The sequence below is a fragment of the Loxodonta africana genome, chromosome 18 (genome assembly GCF_030014295.1).
Source record: "Loxodonta africana isolate mLoxAfr1 chromosome 18, mLoxAfr1.hap2, whole genome shotgun sequence".
Taxonomy (NCBI): Eukaryota; Metazoa; Chordata; class Mammalia; order Proboscidea; family Elephantidae; genus Loxodonta; species Loxodonta africana.
The window spans coordinates 16,686,567-16,708,706 of record NC_087359.1 but is presented as its reverse complement, the minus strand read 5'-3'; the positions used below and the strand labels follow the sequence as shown (position 1 = coordinate 16,708,706).

Below are 22,140 nucleotides of genomic sequence, written 5' to 3'. Positions count from 1 at the left end.
AGCACCCCAGACTAGCTGAGGTCACGAGGGAGCTGGTTGGTAGGAGGACAGGTCCCACTCAGGCCAAACCCGTCCCCAGTCCCAGAGTCCAGCACCCTCAGAGAATGGCTCCATCTGCCCGGGCGGGACTCTTGTTCTCAGGCTGTTCCAGACCCACCTTTCGAGAGGAGATCTGCCCCCTGGGCCTGGGGCAACACTGGAGGTGCTCCAGGGTCTCCTGGCCAGCAGTGGGCACCTCCCTCCCTCCCTCTGCATCGCCTTCAGAGCCTCCCGACCCCAGTGTCTTCCTAAACATTTATTGACAACTCTGCTCAGTGTGCAGCAGTGGACCGAGGTCCCCGGGTGGGCTCCTCAAGCCCCTCCTGAGGAGGCATGTCCGTGTGCATCTCTAGCCCCACGGGGCTGCCTGATCGAAGGTTTGCCAAGTCAGGGCTGGGTGGGTGCACCACGTTCAATTGGGAGAGGCGCCCCTCGGAGGAGACGGGTCTGTCTTTCCGTTGACGTGAAGGGGCTGAAAGAGAGGAAGCACTGAGGTGGTTTCTGCCTTACTCCCCACGCCCCCTGTAGGCCACATGCTGCCCACCCCAGCTTGACCAAGGCCCAGGGAAGCTGAGAGCAGCCTCACTAGCCAGGCGGAGCTGGGACCTGAGGATGGAGAGAGTTAACGGCCCCGGGACCTCAGTGTAAGCCCGGGGTTCTGGCCTCTGAGTAAACAGTGAAGGCTCCTTTATAATCTTTGTGAATTAAACAACAAAATAAGCAAGGCCCCTTCTGGGGCAAAAGTCTGCCTTGTTGGTGACGTTTCCTCCATTCTCCATAAATACAGAAACTATTAAGGCAACATTCAAACAGAAAAAAACAAAAAGCAGTTGCCGCTGAGTCGACTCTAACTCGTGGAGACTCCATGTGTGTTAGAGCAGAACTGTGCTCCCCAGCAATTTCAATGGCTGATTTTTCAGAAGTAGATCCCCAGGCCTTTCTTCCGAGGTGCCTGTCAGTGGACTTGAACTTCCAACCCCTTGGTTAGAAGCTGAGTTAACCGTTTGTACCACCCAGGGACTCCATTACACAGGCAGATGGCAGTTTTTGCTAAGACTACCCTCCCCTGCTCTCCTGTTTCCGTTAACATTTTAAGTGTTGCGCCTAAGAGCTCAGCTGCTAGCAAAAAGCTTGGCAGTTCGAATCCATTAGCTGTTCCTTGACCTGATGGCGATGGGTTGGGTTTTTTTTTTTTAGTAGACAGTGAAGTGCTGGGGAGAAGGGAGCTAAGTACCCCAAGAAGATAAGAGTCCTGGGAGCCAGGGGCACTGGGCCCACTGTCTGCCACCTGTCCCCTCCACCCAAACTGCCCGTGGGGCCCAGCCATGCCTCACTTACCAGTGCTGGCTCTAGGGCCGGATAGCCTGGCTTCCAATCCCACCTCTGCCACTTCCTCCCTGTGTGACCTTGGGCAAGTGCCTTGATCTCCCTGTGCCTTGGTTTTCTCAACTATAAATGAGGCTAACAATGATCCCTACCTCTTCACTGGTGTGAGGATTAAAAATTGGCTCATATGTGTAAAACTCCTAAACAGTGACTAGCTGGTGAGGAGCGCTCAATAAAGGCGAGGAGCTGGGACCACCACTAGCATTTATTTCTTTCCTGCGTCCTCCACCCCTCAGCCCACCAAAAACCCACTGCCGTTGAGTCAGCCAGAGACACCAAATGCTGGAGCTGGGAGGCAGGTTAGACAGCATCTAGGGCTGGGGCTCTGAACCTGGGAGGGTTGTGTGTGGACTTCAGGGGACCCTTGAGCCCCCTGAAAGTATTTGCAAAGTGTTGTGGGTACATGAAGGAGCCTTGGTGTGCGGTGGTTAAATAGCTTGACTGCTAACGAAAAGGTCAGTGGTTTGAACCCACCGGTGGTCTGTGGGAGAAAGATATGGCAGTTTGCTCCTGTAAAGATTTACAGCCTTGGAAATTGACTCTACAGCAATGGGTTTGGTTTTGGTTTTGGATGGTGGGTACATGAAGGTGGATGGCTTTCATTAAATTCTCATTGAAGGCCTAACTCTAAGAAGCACTGATCTAGTGACCCCTTGTGGACAGATGAGAAAGCTAAGCCTGGAGAGGGGAGATGCTCAGAGTCACTCTCTCTATAAGACAACCAGCCTGCTGGCTCAGGGCGTGGGCCCCTCTTGGCCCCCATGTCCTACAATGTCCCCAGGCCCTTAGGCTCCCAGGCTTCCAGGCATGATTTAGTTCCTGGTGAGAATAAGGACTCTGGGGTTCTTCCAGGCCTGGGGGCGGAGAGGATAGGGTCAGGCTAAAGAGTTCTTGGGGGCTGTGCCATGACCCCATGCACACCAGCTGCTACACAGAGCCCGTGAGCGCTAAACCTGAGAAAGTCAGTGCATCGGAGCAGGGGAAGGACTCTGGCCTGGAGCCAGAGCCTTGGGTTGCAATCTTGTCCCTATTTTCTCTTCTGTAAAATGGAGACAGCAACAATATCTACCCAACAGCCTGGCACACAACAGGCACTTGGTAACTATGAGTTTTCTCCCTTTTCTCCCCACCCCATCCCTCAGCTCCCCGGCCCCTCCTCTTTCCGGGAAATAAAGGTATAAACCAGCAGTAAGCAGGAAAGGGGGCTGGCAAAGCAAGGAGGAGAGGCCCAGGCATATTGCTAAGGCTGCCCAGAAGGACACTCCACCCACAGGGAAGCTACCTGAGTTGTTGCCAGCCAACATCTGAGCACTCTGAGGCCGTAAGGGCAGCTGGCCACTGTTGCCCATGGGCTGCTGCCGTTGAATGTGGAGCCGGGACTGCTGGGACTTGTGCTTTATAACCCCTGGAGCTGACGACGACAGTGGGAGGAAAGGGTCAGTGCTGTGAGGCACCAAAGGAGAGCTCTGTGGGTACCCATGGGGATGGCAAGAGGGCTGCAGGGCTACTGGTTACAGCCAGCCTCAGTTGGGTCCCTTCTTGATCTGAATTCATGGATACGACCCTTATGAGCACTTCATTTGTTCACTTGTCCATCCACCCATCCAGTCATCCATCCACTTGTCTGTCCATCCATCAACCGTCTGTGTACATCCATCCAGTCATCTATCCATTCATCCATCCATCTGTCCATTCATCCATCCACCCACCCACCCACCCACCCATTCATCCATCATTTCATCCCATCATTCATTCATCTGTCCACATATCCATCCAGTCATCCATCCATCATTTCATCCAAACATCAGTCTGTCCATCCGTCCACCCCCCCACCCACCCACCCACCCATCCATCCATCCAACCATCCATCCACCTGCCCATCCATCATTTCATCCAATCATCCATCCATCTATCCGTCCGTCTGCCCGTCCGTCCGTCCGCCCGCCCCCCCATCTGTCCGTCCATCCATCCATCCATCCAATTACTCAGATATTCTCTGAGGATATACACACATCAGCCCTGTGCCGGGTGCTGGGTGAATTTTCACCCCAGGTTTATAGCTCTAGAGGGGAGACAACTAGAAAGGTGCATCATAGCTATAATACAAGATGGGAAGTGAGAAGTAGCACTCTTCAGCTATGGATAACTAGCAGTGGGCCTTCAGGGAAATGCATAATCACTAAGGGATGGGGGCTCAGGAGAGGGCATCTTGCTGAGTTTTGAAGAAGGCATAGGGCTTGGCTATGGTGATGCTGTGAACAAGGCTGAGACAGGGCAGCATGACAGTTGCAGCATGAAGATGAAAGATCAACAAGAAAAGATGGGGCCACAACATCCCAGCTAATTGGCCGAGGCTGGATAGCTGTCCTCCACCTGCAAGCATTTACCTGGTGGCTTTTGGAGACTTGAATGTTGGGAGTCAGGGAACTAGAGAAGGAAGGAGCCCAGAGTCCCCAGTGGCCCAAAGAAGTGCCTGGTCTGCTAAGAGATGGATGGTCCCTGTGGGACCCCGGATACTCACCATCTTTGGTCAGGATGCCTGGCAGCCTTGTATCCATCCGTCCCTTGTAAATATGTCCATCCAGACCCAAGATGTCCACCTCGTCATGCTGTGGAGATGGACACACATTCATTACTGTTGCAGCTCCCAGAGCTTTCCTCTGCAGGGCCAGGGTTTCGAGCACTGTCCTCCCCTGACTCTTGGCAACAAACAGTACTCCCAACTTCCTGGGGATTCGGGGTGGTACCAGGGCAGAGCAGTAAGGTGAAAAGAAGTGGAGGCAGTCTCATTCTGAGGACCTGTGGTGGGAGGCAGTTGTGCTGTGTGGGCAGGGGCCTGTTTGGCCTCTTCTCTTGACGGAGGATAACACCCTGAGACTTTAGCTGGGTCAGCTTAAGAAACTGCCTCCAGGCAGACGGCTGTTGAGGTGAGTTCTGGTGGTTTTTCCCGAATGACTTGAGAATCTCTGGGGACAAGGGCCCTCCCTCCCCAAGGTAGCCCCCGACCTTCATGGCAATCTGGATCTCCTCGGTGGGGTATGGGCCCTGTGGCAGGTGCTGCAGGCGGCTGCGACGGTAGGGGTAAGTGAGGGTGTGGCTGCCTCCGCAGCGCCGCGGCACAGGTGCGTAGCTATAGTCGGCCATGTCCGGCACCCTGTGAGGAAGAGAGCCATGGAGTCACTTGGTGCAGGCCACCAGAGACACACCTATGGGGAGAATGGCCAGAGGTAAATGGGGCAGCTCTCTTCAGGGGTCTCTGGGAACCAGAGCAGGAGCAGGCAGGCAAGGGAGCAGAGAAACCTCAGGCCAGGTCATTCTGAGGAACACACACTCACACATACACACCCATACACACACATGCACGCCCATAGTCTCTTGCACATATGCCCCCACCCTCACACACATACATGGACACACACACACACACACACACTCACTCTCCTGCTCCTCAAATGCTCCTCTATACCCCCAGCATGGTTCCAGACCCCTCTACTAGACTCCCAGGCTAGATGCACATCCAACACACACAGAGAGTAAACTGAAGCCCCAAGGAAACAGGCCTCATTCCATCCGCCCCTTTTTGCCTTGCCAGGCTGTGGGAGGTAACCTAGACACACACACATACTCACACTGCCACACATTCACAAGCACTCACTCAACTCTCTCACACTCACACTCTCAGCTCTCTCACACTCACACACACTCTCAGCTCTCACACACACACTGACACTCTCTTACACTCACACTCTCACACTCACCCTCAGCTCTCTCACACTCTCACACTCATACTCAACTCTCTCACTGTCACACCCACTTGCCCTCACACACATTCTCACTCACTCATACACGTGTACTCACTTTCTCTCTCTCAGGGCTCTGCCCTGCAGTGGGGTGGGCATCATGCTGCCGGGTGTGGGCAGGAGCCCAGGACCACACCCAGGGCTCCCCACCCCACCATGGACTCTCGCCCTCTTACCGCTTGTAGCAGGGCGAGCTGAGGCACTGGGCCTGCAGCAGCTCACGGATCATCTGGCTGCTGGCCTTGACAGAGCCACCGAAGTGGATCTGCACCTTCTCGATGTCCATCAGCATCTTGGAGTGCATAGTACGTAGGCGCCCCACGCTCCGCTCCATCTGCCCCAGGTCACCCCGGGGGAAGGTGCCACCCAGCTTTAGGCTGTAAGTAAGGGCAGGGAAGAACAGTGGGAAAGGCCAGGCCTCAGGAGCCAGCTCCACCCAGACCTTAGCCAGGGCTGCACCTTCTGGAGCCCACTGTAGACATGGACCCTCCTGCCAGCTCCAGGCCCCCTAAGGTAGGACTCTGTGGGGCCACACCAGCCCCACATACTGAGGGACCCTTAGCCAGACTTGCTAGGGAGGCTTTTCCTCAGGTGGTAAAGTGTGGACCAGTCAAAGGGGAGAAAGCTCTAGCTGAAGCCAGGGTGGAAGAGTTGGAAGTCGGCCACTTGCTCCTCCCTGTCACCTTCACTGCACACCAAGCCCCCCATACCCAGAGCTCCTGGGGCACCAAAATGCACTCTGCAAACCACCATTGTGGCTGAATCCCATCCTGAAGAGGTGGAAAGGGAGTGGATAGTGGGGGGACAGGGGGTGCCCCACTGCCAGACCCTCCCTTCACTGAGCCCTGCCTCCAGCTGGGTGTAGCAGGACCCTCCACCTCCTCCAGTCCCAGGTTTGCTGAGGCAGCTGAAGGAGGTAGAAGGAAGCGCTCTCCAGGGCAGCCTGCCCTGCAACAGCTCTCATCATGACTTCCCAAAACTGTCGCTGTAGAGTCAATTCTGACTCACGGCAACCCTGTAAGACAGAGAACTGCTCCATAGGGTTTCCAAGGCTGCAGTTTTTACAGGACCAGACTGCCACATCTTTTCTTCCATAGAGTGGCTGGTGGGTTAGAACCGCTGACCTTTCAGTTAGCAGCTAAGTGCTTAACCACTGCACCCCCCAGCCTCCTCCCATAACTCCCAAAGAGGGGCAAAAAGGAAGGTTATTCTGAGCTCTTCCTTCTCCTTCCTGGTACTCAAGTCCTGGGAAGTGCTGGGGAGTCCTGGGTGACCTCACGGGAGGAGGAGGTCTCCACACTTCTCCCCAGAACTGCAGGCCCTCAGAGTGGCCTCTCCCTGCCTTCCCTGTCCAAAGCTGCTGGGACTCCCTCCGTGGCCCATACTTGCGGCTCTGCTGCCGGACCTGCTCCAGTTCAAAGATGGTATAGGGCCGGATGGACCGGTGCCAGGGCAGGCCTGGGCCTACAGGTGTCACGGGGATGATTCTGGGCAGGGACAGAGAGAGGTGGTGGGTCCCAGTGAGAAACCTGATGAGCGTCCAAACACACCGCCCATTCCCCACACCCCACCTGCCTAAGGACCTTTCCCACTGCCTGGGATGGAGCCGCCCAGGAGGGGCCTGCTGGGGAAGGCAGAGCAATGGAAAGCAGGCTAGGCACACAGGAGCCGACCCACAGAGGAAGGGAAATGAGAGAAAAGTTTGGGCAAGCCGGAATGGAGGAGATGGAGCCTGCTGTCCTCCGCATCACAGCCACCAGCTGGGCCCCACAGAGGAGCCAGGACTCGGCCAGGTGTGGGCACTCACTGTCCTGTCACAGGTGTCTCCAAGGGACGGTCGCACGAGAGGCAGTGGAAATGTGCCAAGAGCTGCCTGTTGGGAATGGGGTGCACACCAGGTAAGCGCCTGTTGGGAGGGCCTGGGGTGGGGGTAGAAGACTTGGAGAACTGGGAAGGTGTGGCCCCGTGCAGCCAGACAGGCTGGGAGCTCGGCTCCTTGGTGCTGGGCCCCAGGCAACAGAGGCGGGTACAGGCCTGGTCTCAGAAGCTCACCTGCTCGTCCACCTCCACCTCCCCATACCCACTTCTAGGAACATCCTGCTGACCCAAAGCCAGCAGGTTCCCAGGGGATTCCCAAGGGTGCCTTGTGATTCTCCAGGGCCCTCTGGTGGCCAAGGCAGGAAGGCCTGGATGCAAGCCTGCCACAGGCCAGGGCTCCCCAGGGGCTAGCTCAGCTTGTGATGGTCTTGGGCCCCCTCCACCGGAAGGCCCAGCATAGCACAGGCCTGCCCAGAGAGCCTGATGCCTCCCAACCCGCCCCAGCAGGAATCTAGCCTCCTTTATCCTGTGATATGAAGTGGTCTGGGCTAGAAGACCTTTCCGAGCTCTGAAATTCTGTCCCTCCAACCCTGGAGCTGTTCATTTGGGGGACCCCACCCCAGCCCACTACCTGTCCTCAGCCTCCCTGCCATCTCTGGCCTCACCTCCTCATGGCAGCTGCCTCGTCGGCCTGGTAGAGCGGAGAACGTTCTTTGAGCTGCTGCCGCAGCGATTTCCAGCGATCCTCCAGCATTTGCTTCACTGGGTCCAGCTCCAGGCGGTCCAGCTGCAGGGGTGGGGGCGGGGGGGACCAGGTGAGTGCTGACTAAGAAAGCAGGTGGTGGGACCTGGCCCAGGAGAAGGTGGTACAGTCCCTGGGCAGGTGTACAGTGAGAGCCCTGCCCGCTTGGAGCCCCCTTGCCCTCGCCTTGTTATCCATTTCCAGTAGGAGCTTGTCCAGCATCTTCTGCCAGTCCTGCTCCTGCCCGCTCATCTTGGCCACAAGCTCCCGCATCATGTGGTTTAGCTGCTCTGTGGTGGCGTCAAACTGGATGCGGCTCACTTTGCCTGCCAGGGCGCTCTTGTCAGCTTTCTGCCCAGGAGAGAGGAGAAGGCCCTCATGGGAGCAGGGCCAGGAAGTGCCCAGCCCCGGAGGGGTCGACCCCTGACACTGACACTCAGCAGGTCTCCTCGAGCCCACATTCCCTGACGCCTGCCTTCCAAAGAATAACCAGTGACATTTCACACCTACTCTGGTGGCTGTTATTAGGAAAACAGAAAACAAGTGTTGGTAGGAAGCGGACAAATTAGAACCCTTGTGCATTGCTGGTGGGAATGTAAAATGGTGTAGCCACTGTTGAAAACAGTTTGGTGGTTCCTTAAAAAAATATATAAAATTACCAAGTTGTTGTTAGGAGCCATTGAGTCGATTTTTGATTCATAGTTACCCCATGTGACAGAGCAGAACTGCCCGATAGGGTTTCCAAGGCTGTAAATCTTTATGGAAGCAGATTGCCACATCTTTCTCAAGTGGCAAGGCTGGTGGATTCCAACTGCTGACCTTTCGGTTGGCAGATGAGCACTTAACACTGCACCACCAGGGCTCCTTATAGACAGATCTTAAAAGAGCACAATGCTCAAGGCAAACATTCTTTACTACCTAAGCTAAACTACTGTTTGATTTTAAGTAGGCTTCAGGGGATATTTTTGGTTTAAGGTTTCAAGATTATCTCAGGGAAACAGATTCAAGGATTCATCCAGCCTCCATGGCTCCAGAAAGTCTGAAGTCCATGAGAATTTGAAGTTCTGTTCTACATTTTCCCCCTTTTAGGCCATAATCTTTATGGAGCAGATTGTCAAGTCTTTCTCCTGCAGAGCTATCCCACCGACCTTTCAGTTAGCACTGTTTTGCCACCAAGGCTCCTTAAAAACTACCATATGACCCAGCAATTCCACTCCTAGGTATATACCCAATAGACCTGAAAGCACAGATTCAAACAAATACAGGTATTCCCTGGACTATGAATGAGTTCCTTTCCTAAGTCTGTCTTTAAATTGAATCTGTACATAAGCCAGAACAGTTAGGTATGGTTCATATCCAACACGAATCAAATGTTTGTCTTAGTATATAGTGTACCTTTCTATGCATAAAAAACACTAAACACTTCCAGATACACTAAAACACCTTTGACGTAATAATACAGTGATAATAATAATAATGTTTTTATGCACATTGCACAGTAGCACCCGTTTGTTATCGTGAACCATTGCATGTACCTCGAATTTTTAATATAACAGGCTTTATGGGGGTTGGTTCTTAACTATGCATTGTACATAGGTTGAATGTTCGTAACCTGGGGACTGCTGGTATCTGCACACCAATGTTCATTGCAATGTTCATCCTTCAGTGGCCAAAAGGTGGAAACAACCCAAAAGTCCACCAACAGATGAATGGATAAAGAAAATGTGGTATATCCATGCAAAGGAATATTACACGGCCATAAAAAGGAATGAAGTTGTGTTATATGCTACCGGATGGATGAATCTTGAAAATGTTGTTTGTTGTTGTTAGGTGCTGTCGAGTTGGTTTCAACTCATAGCGACCCTATGTATAACAGAATGAAACACTGCCTGGTCCCACACCATCCTCACAATCGTTGTTATTGAAAACATTAGGCTTAGTGAAATAAGTCAAACTCAAAAGGACAAATACGGTATGGCCCCACTTGTATGAGCTATCTAGAATAGGAAGTACATACAGACACAAGTTCATCAGTGGTGACCAAGAGCTGAGGGGAGAGGGGAGTGAGGGGTTACTGCTTGAGGGGTACTGGGTTTCTGTTTGGGGTGATGAAATTTTTTTGGGAAATGGATAGTGGTGGTGGATGCTCAGCATGGTCAATGTCATTAATGTCGCCAAATTGTACACTTAAGACTGGTTGAAAGAGCAACTGTTTTTGTGATATGTAGTTTGCCACAATAATAATAATAAAAAAAAACCCCAAACCAAAGCCGTTGCCATTGAGTCGATTCCGACTGATAGCAACCCCATAGGACAGAGTAGAACTGCCTCATCGTTTCCCAAGGAGCAGCCGGTGGATTCGAACTGCCAACCTTTTTGGCTAGCAGTTGCACGCTTAGCCGCTGTACCACTTGGGCTCTGCCACAACCCCATTTTAACCCCCACCACAAAAAAAAAAGAGCACCCAGTGAGATGGTCCTGGGACACAGGTGGCCCTCAGGGGCCTGAGCTTACCACATCAATCTCCATCTCCAGGTGCTCCCTGTTGGCCTTCTCCTTCTCCAGCTTCTCTATACCCTGGTACAACACCTGGGAGGCGGGGTGAGCAGAGAATAAAGAGGGAGGAAGATAGGGCAGGGGGCCAGAAGGGGTGGGTGGAACCTGGCCTTGCCCCACCCCCTCTCCGTTGGCCCTCACGTCAATGTCCTTCTGCTTCTGTCGGTGGTCCTCGATGAGGTTGCTGGTGGTGATGTTGAGCTTCTCACAGTCGCCCTGCACCTGCAGAATGGCGCTCTGCACATGGCCCAGAAGCTCCTCGTCCTGAGCAGGAGGGACAGAGGACACCTATCTGAGGTTATTGGGGCACCCCATCCCCGTCCCCCCTATATGATGACTCAGCCCTTACAACACCACCCACAGACGAGCTCACTTCCCACCCCCTTCTGGCGTTTGTCCGTGGCCTTAGCAATTTCCCGCTGATGGTGGAGAAAGCTGTGCTACTCCTTCCCTGTGTCCGCCCAGGACCCTGAACCCTGGTGTGGGGTGCTGCCTGGCTTAGTTCTACTTCCCTGCCCCTCAGATCCTGGGATCCTGAGTGATTAGTACAGGTGATTCAAGATGTCCTGCAACCAGCTCCCGAGACTTGGGGTATGGGTTACAGCCTGCTCCCCTCACCTGGGCTGACTCTGAATTCTTGAGTTCAAGAGGCAGGACTCAAGAACTCGCGGCCCTCCCATCCCCACCACCCTCCTCCCTCTCACCAGCCTACCCTTTGAAGGAAGTTGGCAAGGTTCCAGAAGAGTGGTGTGTAAGGGTGCCAATGTCCCCTACCATGGACAAGTGTCCCAAGGGCATGCGAATGGTGTGTCTCCGTGCCTAGCCAGCCTGTTTCAGCTCTCCCCCACAGTCTCCTGTCCCCAGACCTAGCCCTGCCTGCCCTCAATGTGACTCTGCGAATGGACCAGGGGCTCCAACATGGAAAACTGACCCTCAGGCTTAAACACGCCCTGGCTGGGGCACTCTATCAGCCACTTCTTCTGTGGGCCTTGGAACAGCTCTTCCCCGGGGGCCATGTCTGTTCCTCCAGGAGGGAAGGTGGAGTATCACCTGGCTCTGGAGCTTGGCTTTCTTGGAAGGTCGGGAGGCGGCCAGGTTGCTGACCATGTCCTGGAGCTGCTCGTAGCGCTGTACCAGCGTGCTGACCTGGTGACTCACGTCTAGGCTGCAGGCAGGGCAGGTGGCCTCAGGGTCAATCTGGCCAGGTGCCAAGGTCATCCGGGCCTTGGAAGGGGTCATGCTCATGGACAGCAGTGTGGAAGAGGAGGTCAGCATGCTCTCGATGATCGTCCTGAGCTTGTCCAGCTGGGTGCAGCAGGGAAGTCGGGGGCAGGGAAGTGAGGTGAGACATGGCCGTGTTCTGCCCAGGCCCCACCACTAGCATGGTGCGCTGCCTGCCCTGCTGTGATACAGGCAATTGCCACCTCCTCAGGGGTCACCGAGTGGCACATAGTAGGTGCTCAGTGTGTGTCCACTGGGTAGTGAACAGAGTCCTCAGGGAGTGTAGCATTAATGCTGAATAAAGCTCTTGCAGGAGGGATATTTCCGGAAGCTTCTCCAGCCAGCCCGCCCATTGGTCTGGCGTGAGAACGGATCTCCTTTAGCTGAATCCTAAAGTGGTGATGGTCTGTCAGTCAGTCTGTACCACGTAGAGCACCCTGACAACATGAGAGCACTGCTCCAGGCTCTGAGGACACCGGGTGGGAGGGGTGGGGTGGGGGTGAGTGGACTCACATACGTTCTGTCCCAATCTAGCATGTAAATTATTAACAATAAACGAATGTGGAAAGTTCTCAGGCTGTTACAGCGGTCTCTCACGGTCTCTGTGGGTATAAACCCTTCCACATACACTGCCTGCTCTCTTCTGTGTGCCCTGGTCCTAGTTTGTCACCACAAATGATGGGTCCACAGGTGGATACCAGATTCAAAGGCAACCAATCCCTGTGACTTGTTAAAAAAACTTAAAAAGAGGAGCTGAGGCAACCCGTGCCCCTTTCTCTTGGATGTAGAGAGAACCCTAAGCTGGTAGGGGGTAATGAAGCAGAAAAGATGTTGCAGGGGCTGGGGCAGCCATCTTGGACCATGTTTGAGGGGTAAGAAAGTTGATTGCAAGCAGAATGGAAGAGTGATGTAGTCAGAGTGAGAGAGATGAACAAGGACAGGGAGACAGAGGCACAGACAGATGCAAAAACAGACAGAAAGGGACAGCAGGGAGTGGCCCGCGCCCAGAGCTGCTCCTGTGGCCTGCAAGTTCCATTCTCCCAATGCTCTACACGTGTACACACTCACAACACCTCTCTCTTTCTTCTGAGTTCACTGGGGCTTTGTTCCTTGCAACCAGAAGAGCCTAAACAGTGGCCAGCATGTCACAGGGCCTCCAGATACAAAGGAGTGAATGAATTCTTTCTAGAAGAGAGGAAGAGACTTCCTAGAAAACTGGACATTTGAGTGGACTCTTAAAGAAGCAGCAGCAGCACAGAAATAAGGGTTGAAAGGACGTTCCAGGAAGAGGAACAGCATGATGAAGCAGGAGTGTGCTCAGAGAAATGTAGGACACTTCCGGGAGGCTGCTAAGAGCAGACAAGCACTTTGGAGCAACAGGTGGCTCTTGCACACACTATCTGCTGCCCTTCAAGTCCAGCACTGGGCAATCAGGGCCTGCGGTCATGACACGCTACATGTCGCTGCTCCAGCAAACTTGGGAGGGGACCCAGAATGTGGCTTTTAGCACAAAATGTTTCCTGACACGAACCCCAGCGGCTTTTCCTATCTGGTCCTTCTAAGACTGCTCAGAGGGCTGTTCCTGGTTCAGACACTCCTTCTGGGGTTACCAAGAATAGCATCATTCAAGATTCAATGGCAGATACCATCAAGAAAGTGAAAAGACAACATGCAGAATGGGAGAAAATATTTGCAAATCACGTATCAGATAAGGGTCTAGTGTTCAGCATATATAAAGAACTCGTACGACTCAACAATATAAAGACAAATAACCCAACTTAAAAATGAGCAAGGATTTGAGTAGACATTTCTCCAGAAATGGATAGGAATCAAATCCAGGTCTCCCACACAGAAGGCAAGAATTCTATCACTGAACCACCGATGCCCCATTCCCGTTGCCCCATTGCCATCGAGTTGATTCCGACTAGTAGTAACCGTATAGGACAGAGCAGAACTGCTCCGTAGGGTTTCCAAGGAGTAGCTGCCGGATTCCTACTGCTGACCCTTTGGTTAGCAGCTGTCATGGATTGAATTGTGTCCCCCAAAAATATCTGTCAACTTGGCTAGGCCATGAGCTCCAGTATTGTATGATTATCCACCATTTTGTGGATTGTGTTTTAAGTCAATCTCTTTTGAGATATAAAAGAGAGACACAAGCAGAGAGATGGGGGACCTCATACCACCAAGAAACAAGAGCCAGGAGAATATCGAGCCCTTTGGCCCCCGGGTTCCCTGCACTGAGAAGCTCCTTGACTGGGAAGATCGATGACAAGGACCTTCCTTCACAGCTGACAGAGAAAGAAAGCCTTCCCCTGGAGCTGATGCCCTGAATTTGGACTTCCAGCCTCCTAAGACAGCAGCTAAGCTCTTAACCACCACGCCACCAGGGCTCCTAAGGCCCCATTCCAAAAACCAAAAACCCCAGTGCCGTCAAGTCAATTCCGACTCATAGCAACCCTATAGGACAGAGTAGAACTGCCCCATAGAGTTTCCAAGGAGTGCCTGGAGGATTCGAACTGCTGACCCTTTGGTTAGCAGCCGTAGCACTTAACCACTACGCCACCAGGGTTTCCTAGGCTCCATTAGGGAAGCACAAATAAAAACCACAATGAGATACCACTTCACTCCCAGTAAGCAGGTTATAATTATGAGGACAGATAATAACATGTGTTGGTGAGGATTGGAGAAGTTGGAACCCTCAAACACTGCTGGTAGGAGTGCAAGATGATACAACCCTTTGGGAACACAGTCTGGCAGCTTGTCAAATGGTTAAACAGAGTTATTACCACATGACCCAGCAATTCCATTCGCAGGTATTTAAATGAGAGAAATGAAAACACAGGTTCATGTGTAACTTGTCCACAAATGTTCACAGCCCCGTTAATTCATAATCACCAGGAAGGGAAACAACCCAAATGTCCATCAACAGATGAATGGACACACAAAATGTGGTATGGCCACACAAGGGGATATCATGCAGCCACAAACCTGAAAGAAGTACTGGTATACGCCTACATGTGGATGACCCTCAAAAACCTGCTACGGAAGGGGACAGAGGCTGGCTGAACGGACATGGAAATAGAGGGTGGAGAGAAGGAGTGTGCTGTCTCATCAGCGGGAGAGCAACTAGGAGTATATAGCAAGGTGTATATAAATTTTTACAGGTGAGACTGACTTGATTTGTAAACTTTCACTTGAAGCACAATAAAAATTAAAAAAAAACCCAAAACCTGATGCATGAAGCCAAGTGCTAAAGACTATACTGCATATTGTATGATTCCATTTATAGGAAATGTCTAGATTAGGCAAATCCATAGAGAGAAAGCAGATTAATGGCTGCCAGGGGCTGTGAGTGGGGGATGAGGAGTGACTTCTAACGTGTACAGGGTTGCTTTTTGGGGTGATGAAAGTGTTCTGGAATTAGATAGTGGTGATGGCTGCATAACTTTATGAATCTACTAAAAGCCACCTTGTTCGTTTTAAAGGGCTGAATTTAGTTAGTGAATTATATCTCAATTAAAATATATATATATATATATATGGTTTAATGACAGGTAAGTGGCAGGTCTTGAAGGAGTCCTGTCCCTTGCCAGAGGGGACACACTTGCCCATGTACTTGTGGTCTTGGAGCTGACTTTGGATCAGGAGTGGACCGGATTCTAGACATGGTCACTCCCTCCCCCCAGATGGAAGTGAGGGGTCTGGTCACTGATGAGTGGTGGGAGGCAGGGTTGTCCCCACTGTCCACTGCCAGCCCTGAGAATGGCCCTGGTCCCTGAGGCTGAAGAATGGGCAGTCCTCACCTGATCCTGTAGGTAAAGAGAGGCCTCAGAGACCGAGTGCTCCATGCTGACCTTGCCCCGCTCTTGGCTCTCCCTCAACTCGGCCAGCTCCTTCTCAATGTCAGCCACAGTCACTCTGTGGAACACAAGAGAGTGCCTGGCCTCGCCACCGGCCCAGGGACACAAGCCACCAGTGCTGGCTCTGCCCATCAGGGATGGAGGAGGATGCAGATGACGGCTCTCCCATCACCCTTGGCAATCTGCATCTAGGGAGTCCAAGGCTCTGGCTCTGCCCTGTAGTTAGGTGCCCAGCAAGGTAGCCTGGGAAGGCTCTAGGGGGTGGGACTGGGTTCTGAAGGGCTCTAGAAAGTGTTCTCCTCCAACTGAGACAGAGGCTAAGGAGCTTCTCCTCTTCCTAGGAAGCCCTGGTGCTAGGCTAGGAAGCCCTGATGTTAGGTTTTAGGAACCTGGGAAACCTCCATAAGCTTCTTGGGCTAGATATGGGCAACCTGAAGAGCAGACACCATTTAGGTCAAAGGAAGTGGTCAGTTCAGGGACTTGAGTGAACCAAAGGCCACTATCACTTCCACGGCTGAGAAAATGTGATGGCAAGATTCAACTGCACTTGGCAGGGGCATGTTACCTGAGAACGCCCAGCTGCAAGCTCAGTTGGCCAGCTTTCACTTCCTTCCCTGGTTCTTGCATCCCTTCACCCTCCAGGATCCTTTGCAGCCTGTCCAGCTACAAACCCAATGGAAAGGAGGATCAGACAAGCCTGAGTTCTCCACTTTCTGAATGTGCCCCTGCAGCCCAAGTAAGTCCCTCACCTATTCCCTAACTGTAATGCAATTTTCTGTGACAAAAGCCAAGTTCTCTTCCTGACATCTATCCACCCACCCCCATCTATTATTCACCTACCCATTTATCCACCCCTCCACCTGTCTTTTCATCCATCCACCCATTCACTCTTCCTTCCTCCTCCTTTCCTCCCTCTCTCCATCCCTCCCTCCCTCCCTTTCTCCTTCCTTCCCTCCCTTCCATTCATCCACGCTTCTATCCATCCATCCACCTCATAAGTACCCATGGATGTAGACAGTTGGCATTAAAACAATGGCTGAAGATCTAGCAGCCTCTAGCCATGACGTCTGACCCCAGAAAAACAAGGTCCCACAAGCTCGGTTCCAAGGCTGCTCCAAAGATAGTGAGTTTTTATTGGAAATGGCCCCACGTAATAAAAGGAGCCAAAACCCAAAAAACCTTGTGGATTCGAACTGCCGACCTCTTGGTTACAGACAAGCTCTTAATCACCGAGCCACCAGGGCCCTGAAAGGAGCCAAGTCCTCATTATCTGGCTCAACTGACTCATAACAGCGGTGAGCATCAGATTTTAGATCTAGGAAATGCGCGTGATAATTCCCAAGGTGCGTTTTCTACCTGACGGGACTGTAAAGATCCAGTGAGATAATGATGTGTGGGAAAGGGCTGTGTAGTCCTTCAAAACACAAATGAAACATGGTACTAGTAAGCACGAAAGGGCAAAGCAGGCTGATCCTCTCTTACTTACTTTTGCTTTTTCCTGCCGAACTTCTTTGGCCACAGACTTTAAGCCCTTCATCTGTTCCTGCAGGTCAGGGGGTATGCTCTTTTTGACTATGGAAAATGGAAGCCTTATAGTCAGTGTGGTTCAATTGCCAGTGGCCTCCCAGTCCCCATTTCCAGCCCAATAACAATGAAGGTAACCCAGAGAGCAACAGGACATGTAACTTATTCTGCTTGTCCTGGTGACTAGGGGGGAGGGGACAAGAAGAAGGGAGAAAGGACTGTCTTTAAAAAAAAAAAAAAAAAGCTCATAAAAATTTCACCTAACACTTTGTCCTAAAGGGCTTTGGGATCTCTGGCCTACCATTTCCACATATTTCTAAAATCTTTATTATTTTCTGGGCCAAGAATTGTGAATAGGCCACGGTTAGGATTCATCCTTCAATATTCTCTTTCCCCCTGCCCCAGTGCTATTGTTTTCCCTTTCCCAGCACTTTCCCCAGCTACTCCCTGAGGGTCCAACAAGGACAGAAGAACCTGCTTCATTCCTTTCCTGAGGCTGCTTCGATCCCACTTGTTTCACTGCCTTTTTTGCCCATCTATGCATTTGGACCCTGAAAACCATAGGACCCCCTAGAATGACTAAGAATGGACACGCTGTCTTCAGGGACTCAGGAAGAAGGCCAGCAGCCAGGAGTGGAGGCCAGAGGGAGGAAAGGATGCAATCAGCTTAGGACTAAGGCGGTGGTCTCCCCTCCATGGGCAAGCAGTACCCACCCATCTGTGCAATCAGGTACTGTATCTTCTCCAGATCTGTTTGGCCAGTTTGCTCCCCTTCCAGGTCATTTATATGTTCCTTTAGTGCCACGTAGAGGCCAATGAGCTCTCCCATCAGACGAAGTGTCTCCACTGCCATGGGGAAGCTTGGAGCCAATTTATCCAGCGAATCGCGTCGCTCACTAGAGTCTTCAACATTTTCTGATGAGCTTTTGTAGAGAATGCCAGAAGACTCTGTCCTTCCGACGGAGGTGGTATCCTGGCCTGGGCCAGTCTGGTCAGGAATCCCAGGTTGGTATGAGGCACCTATTCGATTTGGAAGCAAACCCATCTGCCCATGCTGATCTACACGCAGGTACCCTGGACCAGGATAGTCAGGATACATCGGGCCAGGGTACTCATGACCACTCTGATCTGGGCCAGGTAATACCAAATGCTGTTGATCTGGGTGTAGTACCAAACCTTCTTGGTCTATCACTGGTGGTGTCAAACCTGGATGGGCTACGAGTGGCGATACCTGGCCATATTGATCTCTTCCAGGAAGTACAATGCCTTGTTGATATGGGCGTGATGATACCAAAAGTGGAGAATCTACTTGTAATGGTGGAAAGTCACTAAGCTCTGTGCCTGGTGGTAGTAAGCCTTGCTGATAAAGTCCATGGGGTGCCAAACCACGATGAAATGCTCCAGGCTCCAACAAACCATGTGGATATGTACCAGGTTGCACCAATCCACGTGGATAGGCACCAGCTTGGACCAAACCAGGTGGATAGGCACTAGGTTGCACCAGTCCACGTGGATAGGCACCAGGTTGCACCAAGCCAGGTAGATAGGCACCAGGTTGCACCGAACCAGGCAGATAGGCACCAGGTTGAACAGAGCCAGGCGGATAGGCACTAGCTTGCACTGGACTAAACGGATAGGCACCAGGCTGTACCAAATCATGTGGATATACACCAGGCTGGACAAAACCACGCTGCTCTGCACCAGGCTGGACCAAGCCAGGCTGTTCTCCACCAGGCTGCACCGAGCCAGGCTGGTCTCCACCAGGCTGCACCGAGCCGGGCTGGTCTCCACCAGGCTGCACCGAGCCGGGCTGGGCTCCAACAGGCTGCACCGAGCCGGGCTGGTCTGCACCAGGCTGCACCGAGCCGGGCTGGTCTGCACCAGGCTGCACTGAGCCGGGCTGGTCTGCACCAGGCTGCCCCAAGCCACGCTGCTCTTCAGCAGGCTGCACCAAGCCATGCTGGTCTGCACCAGGCTGGGCCAAGCCATGATGATACATTCCAGGTTGCACCAACCCAAGCTGACCTACACCAGGTTGTGCCAAACCACGCTGATCTGCACCAGGCTGGACCAACCCATGCTGATCTGCACTAGGCTGGACCAAACCATGCTGATCTGTACCAGGTGGTACCAAGTTAGGTAGATATGCACCATGCTGTGCAAAACTAGGTGGATATGCACCAGGTTGCCCCAAAATAGGTAGATATGCACCAGGTTGCCTCAAAGTAGGTGGATAGGCACCAGGACGCACCAAACCATGATGATCTGCACCAGGTTGCCCCAAACTAGGTGGATACGCACCAGGTTGAACCACACCATGCTGATCTACACCAGGCTGCACCAAACCACGCTGGTCTGCACCAGGCTGCAGCAAACCATGTTGATCTGCACCAGGTTGCCCCAGACTAGGTGGATATGCACCAGGTTGAACCAAACCATGCTGATCTACACCAGGCTGCACCAAACCACGCTGGTCTGCACCAGGCTGCAGCAAACCATGCTGATCTGCACCAGGTTGCCCCAAACTAGGTGGATACGCACCAGGTTGTACCAAACCATGCTGCTCTGCATCACCTTGTACCAAGCCATGCTGCTCTGCACCAGGTTGCACCAAACCAGGCTGATCTACATCAAGTGGGACCAAACCATGTGGATATGCACCAGGCTGCACTAAACCAGGCAGATAGGCACCTGGGTGCACCAAACCAGGTGGATATGTACCAGGTTGCAGCCAACCATGTGGATATGCACCAGGCTGCACCAAACCATGCTGGTCTGCGCCAGGCTGCACCAAACCTGGTTGGACCGAGCCACGCTGATCTGTGCCAGGCTGCAGCAAGCCACTTTTGTCTGCCCCAGGTTGAACCAAGCCATGCTGGTCTGCACCAGGCTGAACCAAGCCATGCTGGTCTGCCCCAGGTTGGGTCAAGCCATGCTGGACTGCCCCAGGCTGGACCAAGCCACGCTGGTCTGCCCCAGGTTGGATCAATCCACGCTGGACTGCCCCAGGCTGGACAAAGCCACGCTGGTCTGCCCCACGTTGGACCATGCCACGCTGGACTGCCCCAGGTTGGACCATGCTACGCTGTACTGCCCCAGGCTGCATCAAGCCACGCTGGTTTGCCCCAGGTTGGACCAAGCCACGCTGGACTGCCCCAGGTTGGACCATGCCACGCTGGTCTGCCCCAGGTTGGACCAAGCCACGCTGGACTGCCCCAGGTTGGACCATGCCACGCTGGACTGCCCCAGGCTGCATCAAGCCACGCTGGTCTGCCCCAGGTTGGACCAAGCCACGCTGCTCTGCCCCAGGTTGGACCATGCCACGCTGGACTGCCCCAGGCTGCACCAAACCACGCTGGTCTGCCCCAGGTTGGACCAAGCCACGCTGCTCTGCCCCAGGTTGGACCAAGCCACGCTGCTCTGCCCCAGGCTGCACCAAACCACGCTGGTCTGCCCCAGGCTGCACCAAACCATGCTGATCTGCCCCAGGCTGTATCAAACTACGTTGGTCTGTGCCAGGTTGGACCAAGCTACGCTGGTCTGAGCCAGGCTGGACCAAATCATGCTGTTCTGTGCCAGGTTGTATGAAACCAGGTGCTTCCAAATGGGGCTGCACAAAAGCTCGCTGATCTGTACCAGCTTGTGTCAAACCAGGTGGTACCAAACCACTCTGATCTATAAAAGGTATAACCGACTCATACTGATCCATGCCAAGTGGTACAAATCCATGCGCATCCATGTCAATCTGCTCCACACCATGGTGGTCTATGCCAGGAGGTACCATACCACGCTGCTCTGTGCTAGGTGGCAATCCTTGCTGATCTCTGCCAGGTACCAATGGTGGTATGAAACCCTGCTGATCCATGCCGGCTGGTGCCACACCCTGCTGACCCGTGCTGGGTGGTACCACACCATGTGGATAAATGCTAGGATATACCAGTCTAGGTTGGTCCATGCCAGGTGGCCCTAAGCCATACTGAGATTGCCCTAGATAGACTTGATCTGGGCTTAAGTAGATCCTGCTTAGTTGATCTGGGTACCCCAAACCAAGCTGATCTCTAGACAAGGTTGAATCCTGTTGGACTAGGCCAGGGTGTGCGTCTGGCTCATCCCTTCCTGGGTGTAACGAACTGTGCTGCTCTCGACTCCTGTGACGGTCTGTATCTATTCTGAACTGAGATACAGAGGGGTGATGGGGTCTTGGCATGCCGGCTTGATCACGGGTCCTTGAGTGCTGTTCTCTCATAGGAAACCCAATCATGGAGGGAATTCTGCTACGATCCCTGCTAGAAGTCCTGTCAGAAGGGTGTCCTGTGCCACTGGATCCTGATAAGGTCTTAGACAGGACAAAACCACCAGTAGAATCGGTGCTCGGGTGCTTGGTGGAGACTCCACTTTGACTCGTATCAGCTGAAGTCAAGGGACCCTGCCCTTTGTGCTTAGGAGCAACTGTCGATGTCTCCGAGGTCTAGTTGAAGAGGAAGAAAGAAAGAACAGCACACAGTAACTAGAAAAGTGGAGGGAAGGAAGTTTGGGGTATCTGACTAGGGTGATTTAGGGCTTTTGGCAGAAAAAAACCTCTGGTCCCCAAAGCTAAGCAGGACATAAAGAGACCTCGAAATTCTTGAGGGGTAGGCCACCAGATGGTTGAGAATCTGCACATTTACAAACGGCAGCAGAACACGTCACTGCCTTCTTAAAAGACGTGTGCCTGTGGGACGGGAGGACTGCAAAATACAAGTGAGCCCCTCTAACTCTGAGCCTATGAATACAGAACATAAATCATTTACGAAGTTTCCAATATAAAGTCGCCCCCATCGTAGGCCTATTGCTGATGATAAACCTGTACACTGAAGGGCAGGTAACCCATATGTTAAAAATGTAAATGCATAAACCCTGGGACCCAGAAATCCCATAGCTAGGAATTTTCTCCGTGGAGTCTCACCAAAGGATGCTGAGATACAGGTACAAAAATGGACTGTGCTGCATTGTTTTACAAAAATAGATTCTCAATAGGGGATGGATTGGTTTATGGTAGATCCCTAAGGTAGAATGTTATGCAGCCAGAAGAAATGATAGACTGCAGCCACTGTGCTAACAGTCCAGTGCTTCCTCAAAAAGTTGAACATAGAACTACCGTACGACCCAGCAATCCCAGTCCTAGGTATATACCCAGAAGAAGTGAGACGAGGAA

General features: G+C 52.7%; 1 protein-coding gene across 1 annotated transcript in view; it reads right to left on the bottom strand.

The window, feature by feature from the left end:
* Positions 1-311: 311 nt before the first annotated feature.
* The window catches only part of QRICH2 (glutamine rich 2), a 38,253-nt gene continuing 16,424 nt past the window's right edge, over positions 312-22,140 (bottom strand). The window contains exons 7-24 of the mRNA XM_064271887.1: positions 19,716-21,414; positions 19,218-19,460; positions 18,905-19,061; positions 17,661-18,484; positions 16,909-16,994; positions 15,988-16,085; positions 15,366-15,480; positions 11,392-11,646; positions 10,300-10,605; positions 7,972-8,136; positions 7,709-7,830; positions 7,033-7,098; positions 6,611-6,712; positions 5,402-5,602; positions 4,432-4,579; positions 3,947-4,034; positions 2,708-2,836; positions 312-511 (exon numbers count right to left, since the gene is read on the bottom strand). Coding sequence (XP_064127957.1) covers positions 312-511; positions 2,708-2,836; positions 3,947-4,034; positions 4,432-4,579; positions 5,402-5,602; positions 6,611-6,712; positions 7,033-7,098; positions 7,709-7,830; positions 7,972-8,136; positions 10,300-10,605; positions 11,392-11,646; positions 15,366-15,480; positions 15,988-16,085; positions 16,909-16,994; positions 17,661-18,484; positions 18,905-19,061; positions 19,218-19,460; positions 19,716-21,414 — 5,004 coding nt within the window. The remainder of the gene's footprint in view (positions 512-2,707; positions 2,837-3,946; positions 4,035-4,431; positions 4,580-5,401; positions 5,603-6,610; positions 6,713-7,032; positions 7,099-7,708; positions 7,831-7,971; positions 8,137-10,299; positions 10,606-11,391; positions 11,647-15,365; positions 15,481-15,987; positions 16,086-16,908; positions 16,995-17,660; positions 18,485-18,904; positions 19,062-19,217; positions 19,461-19,715; positions 21,415-22,140) is intronic.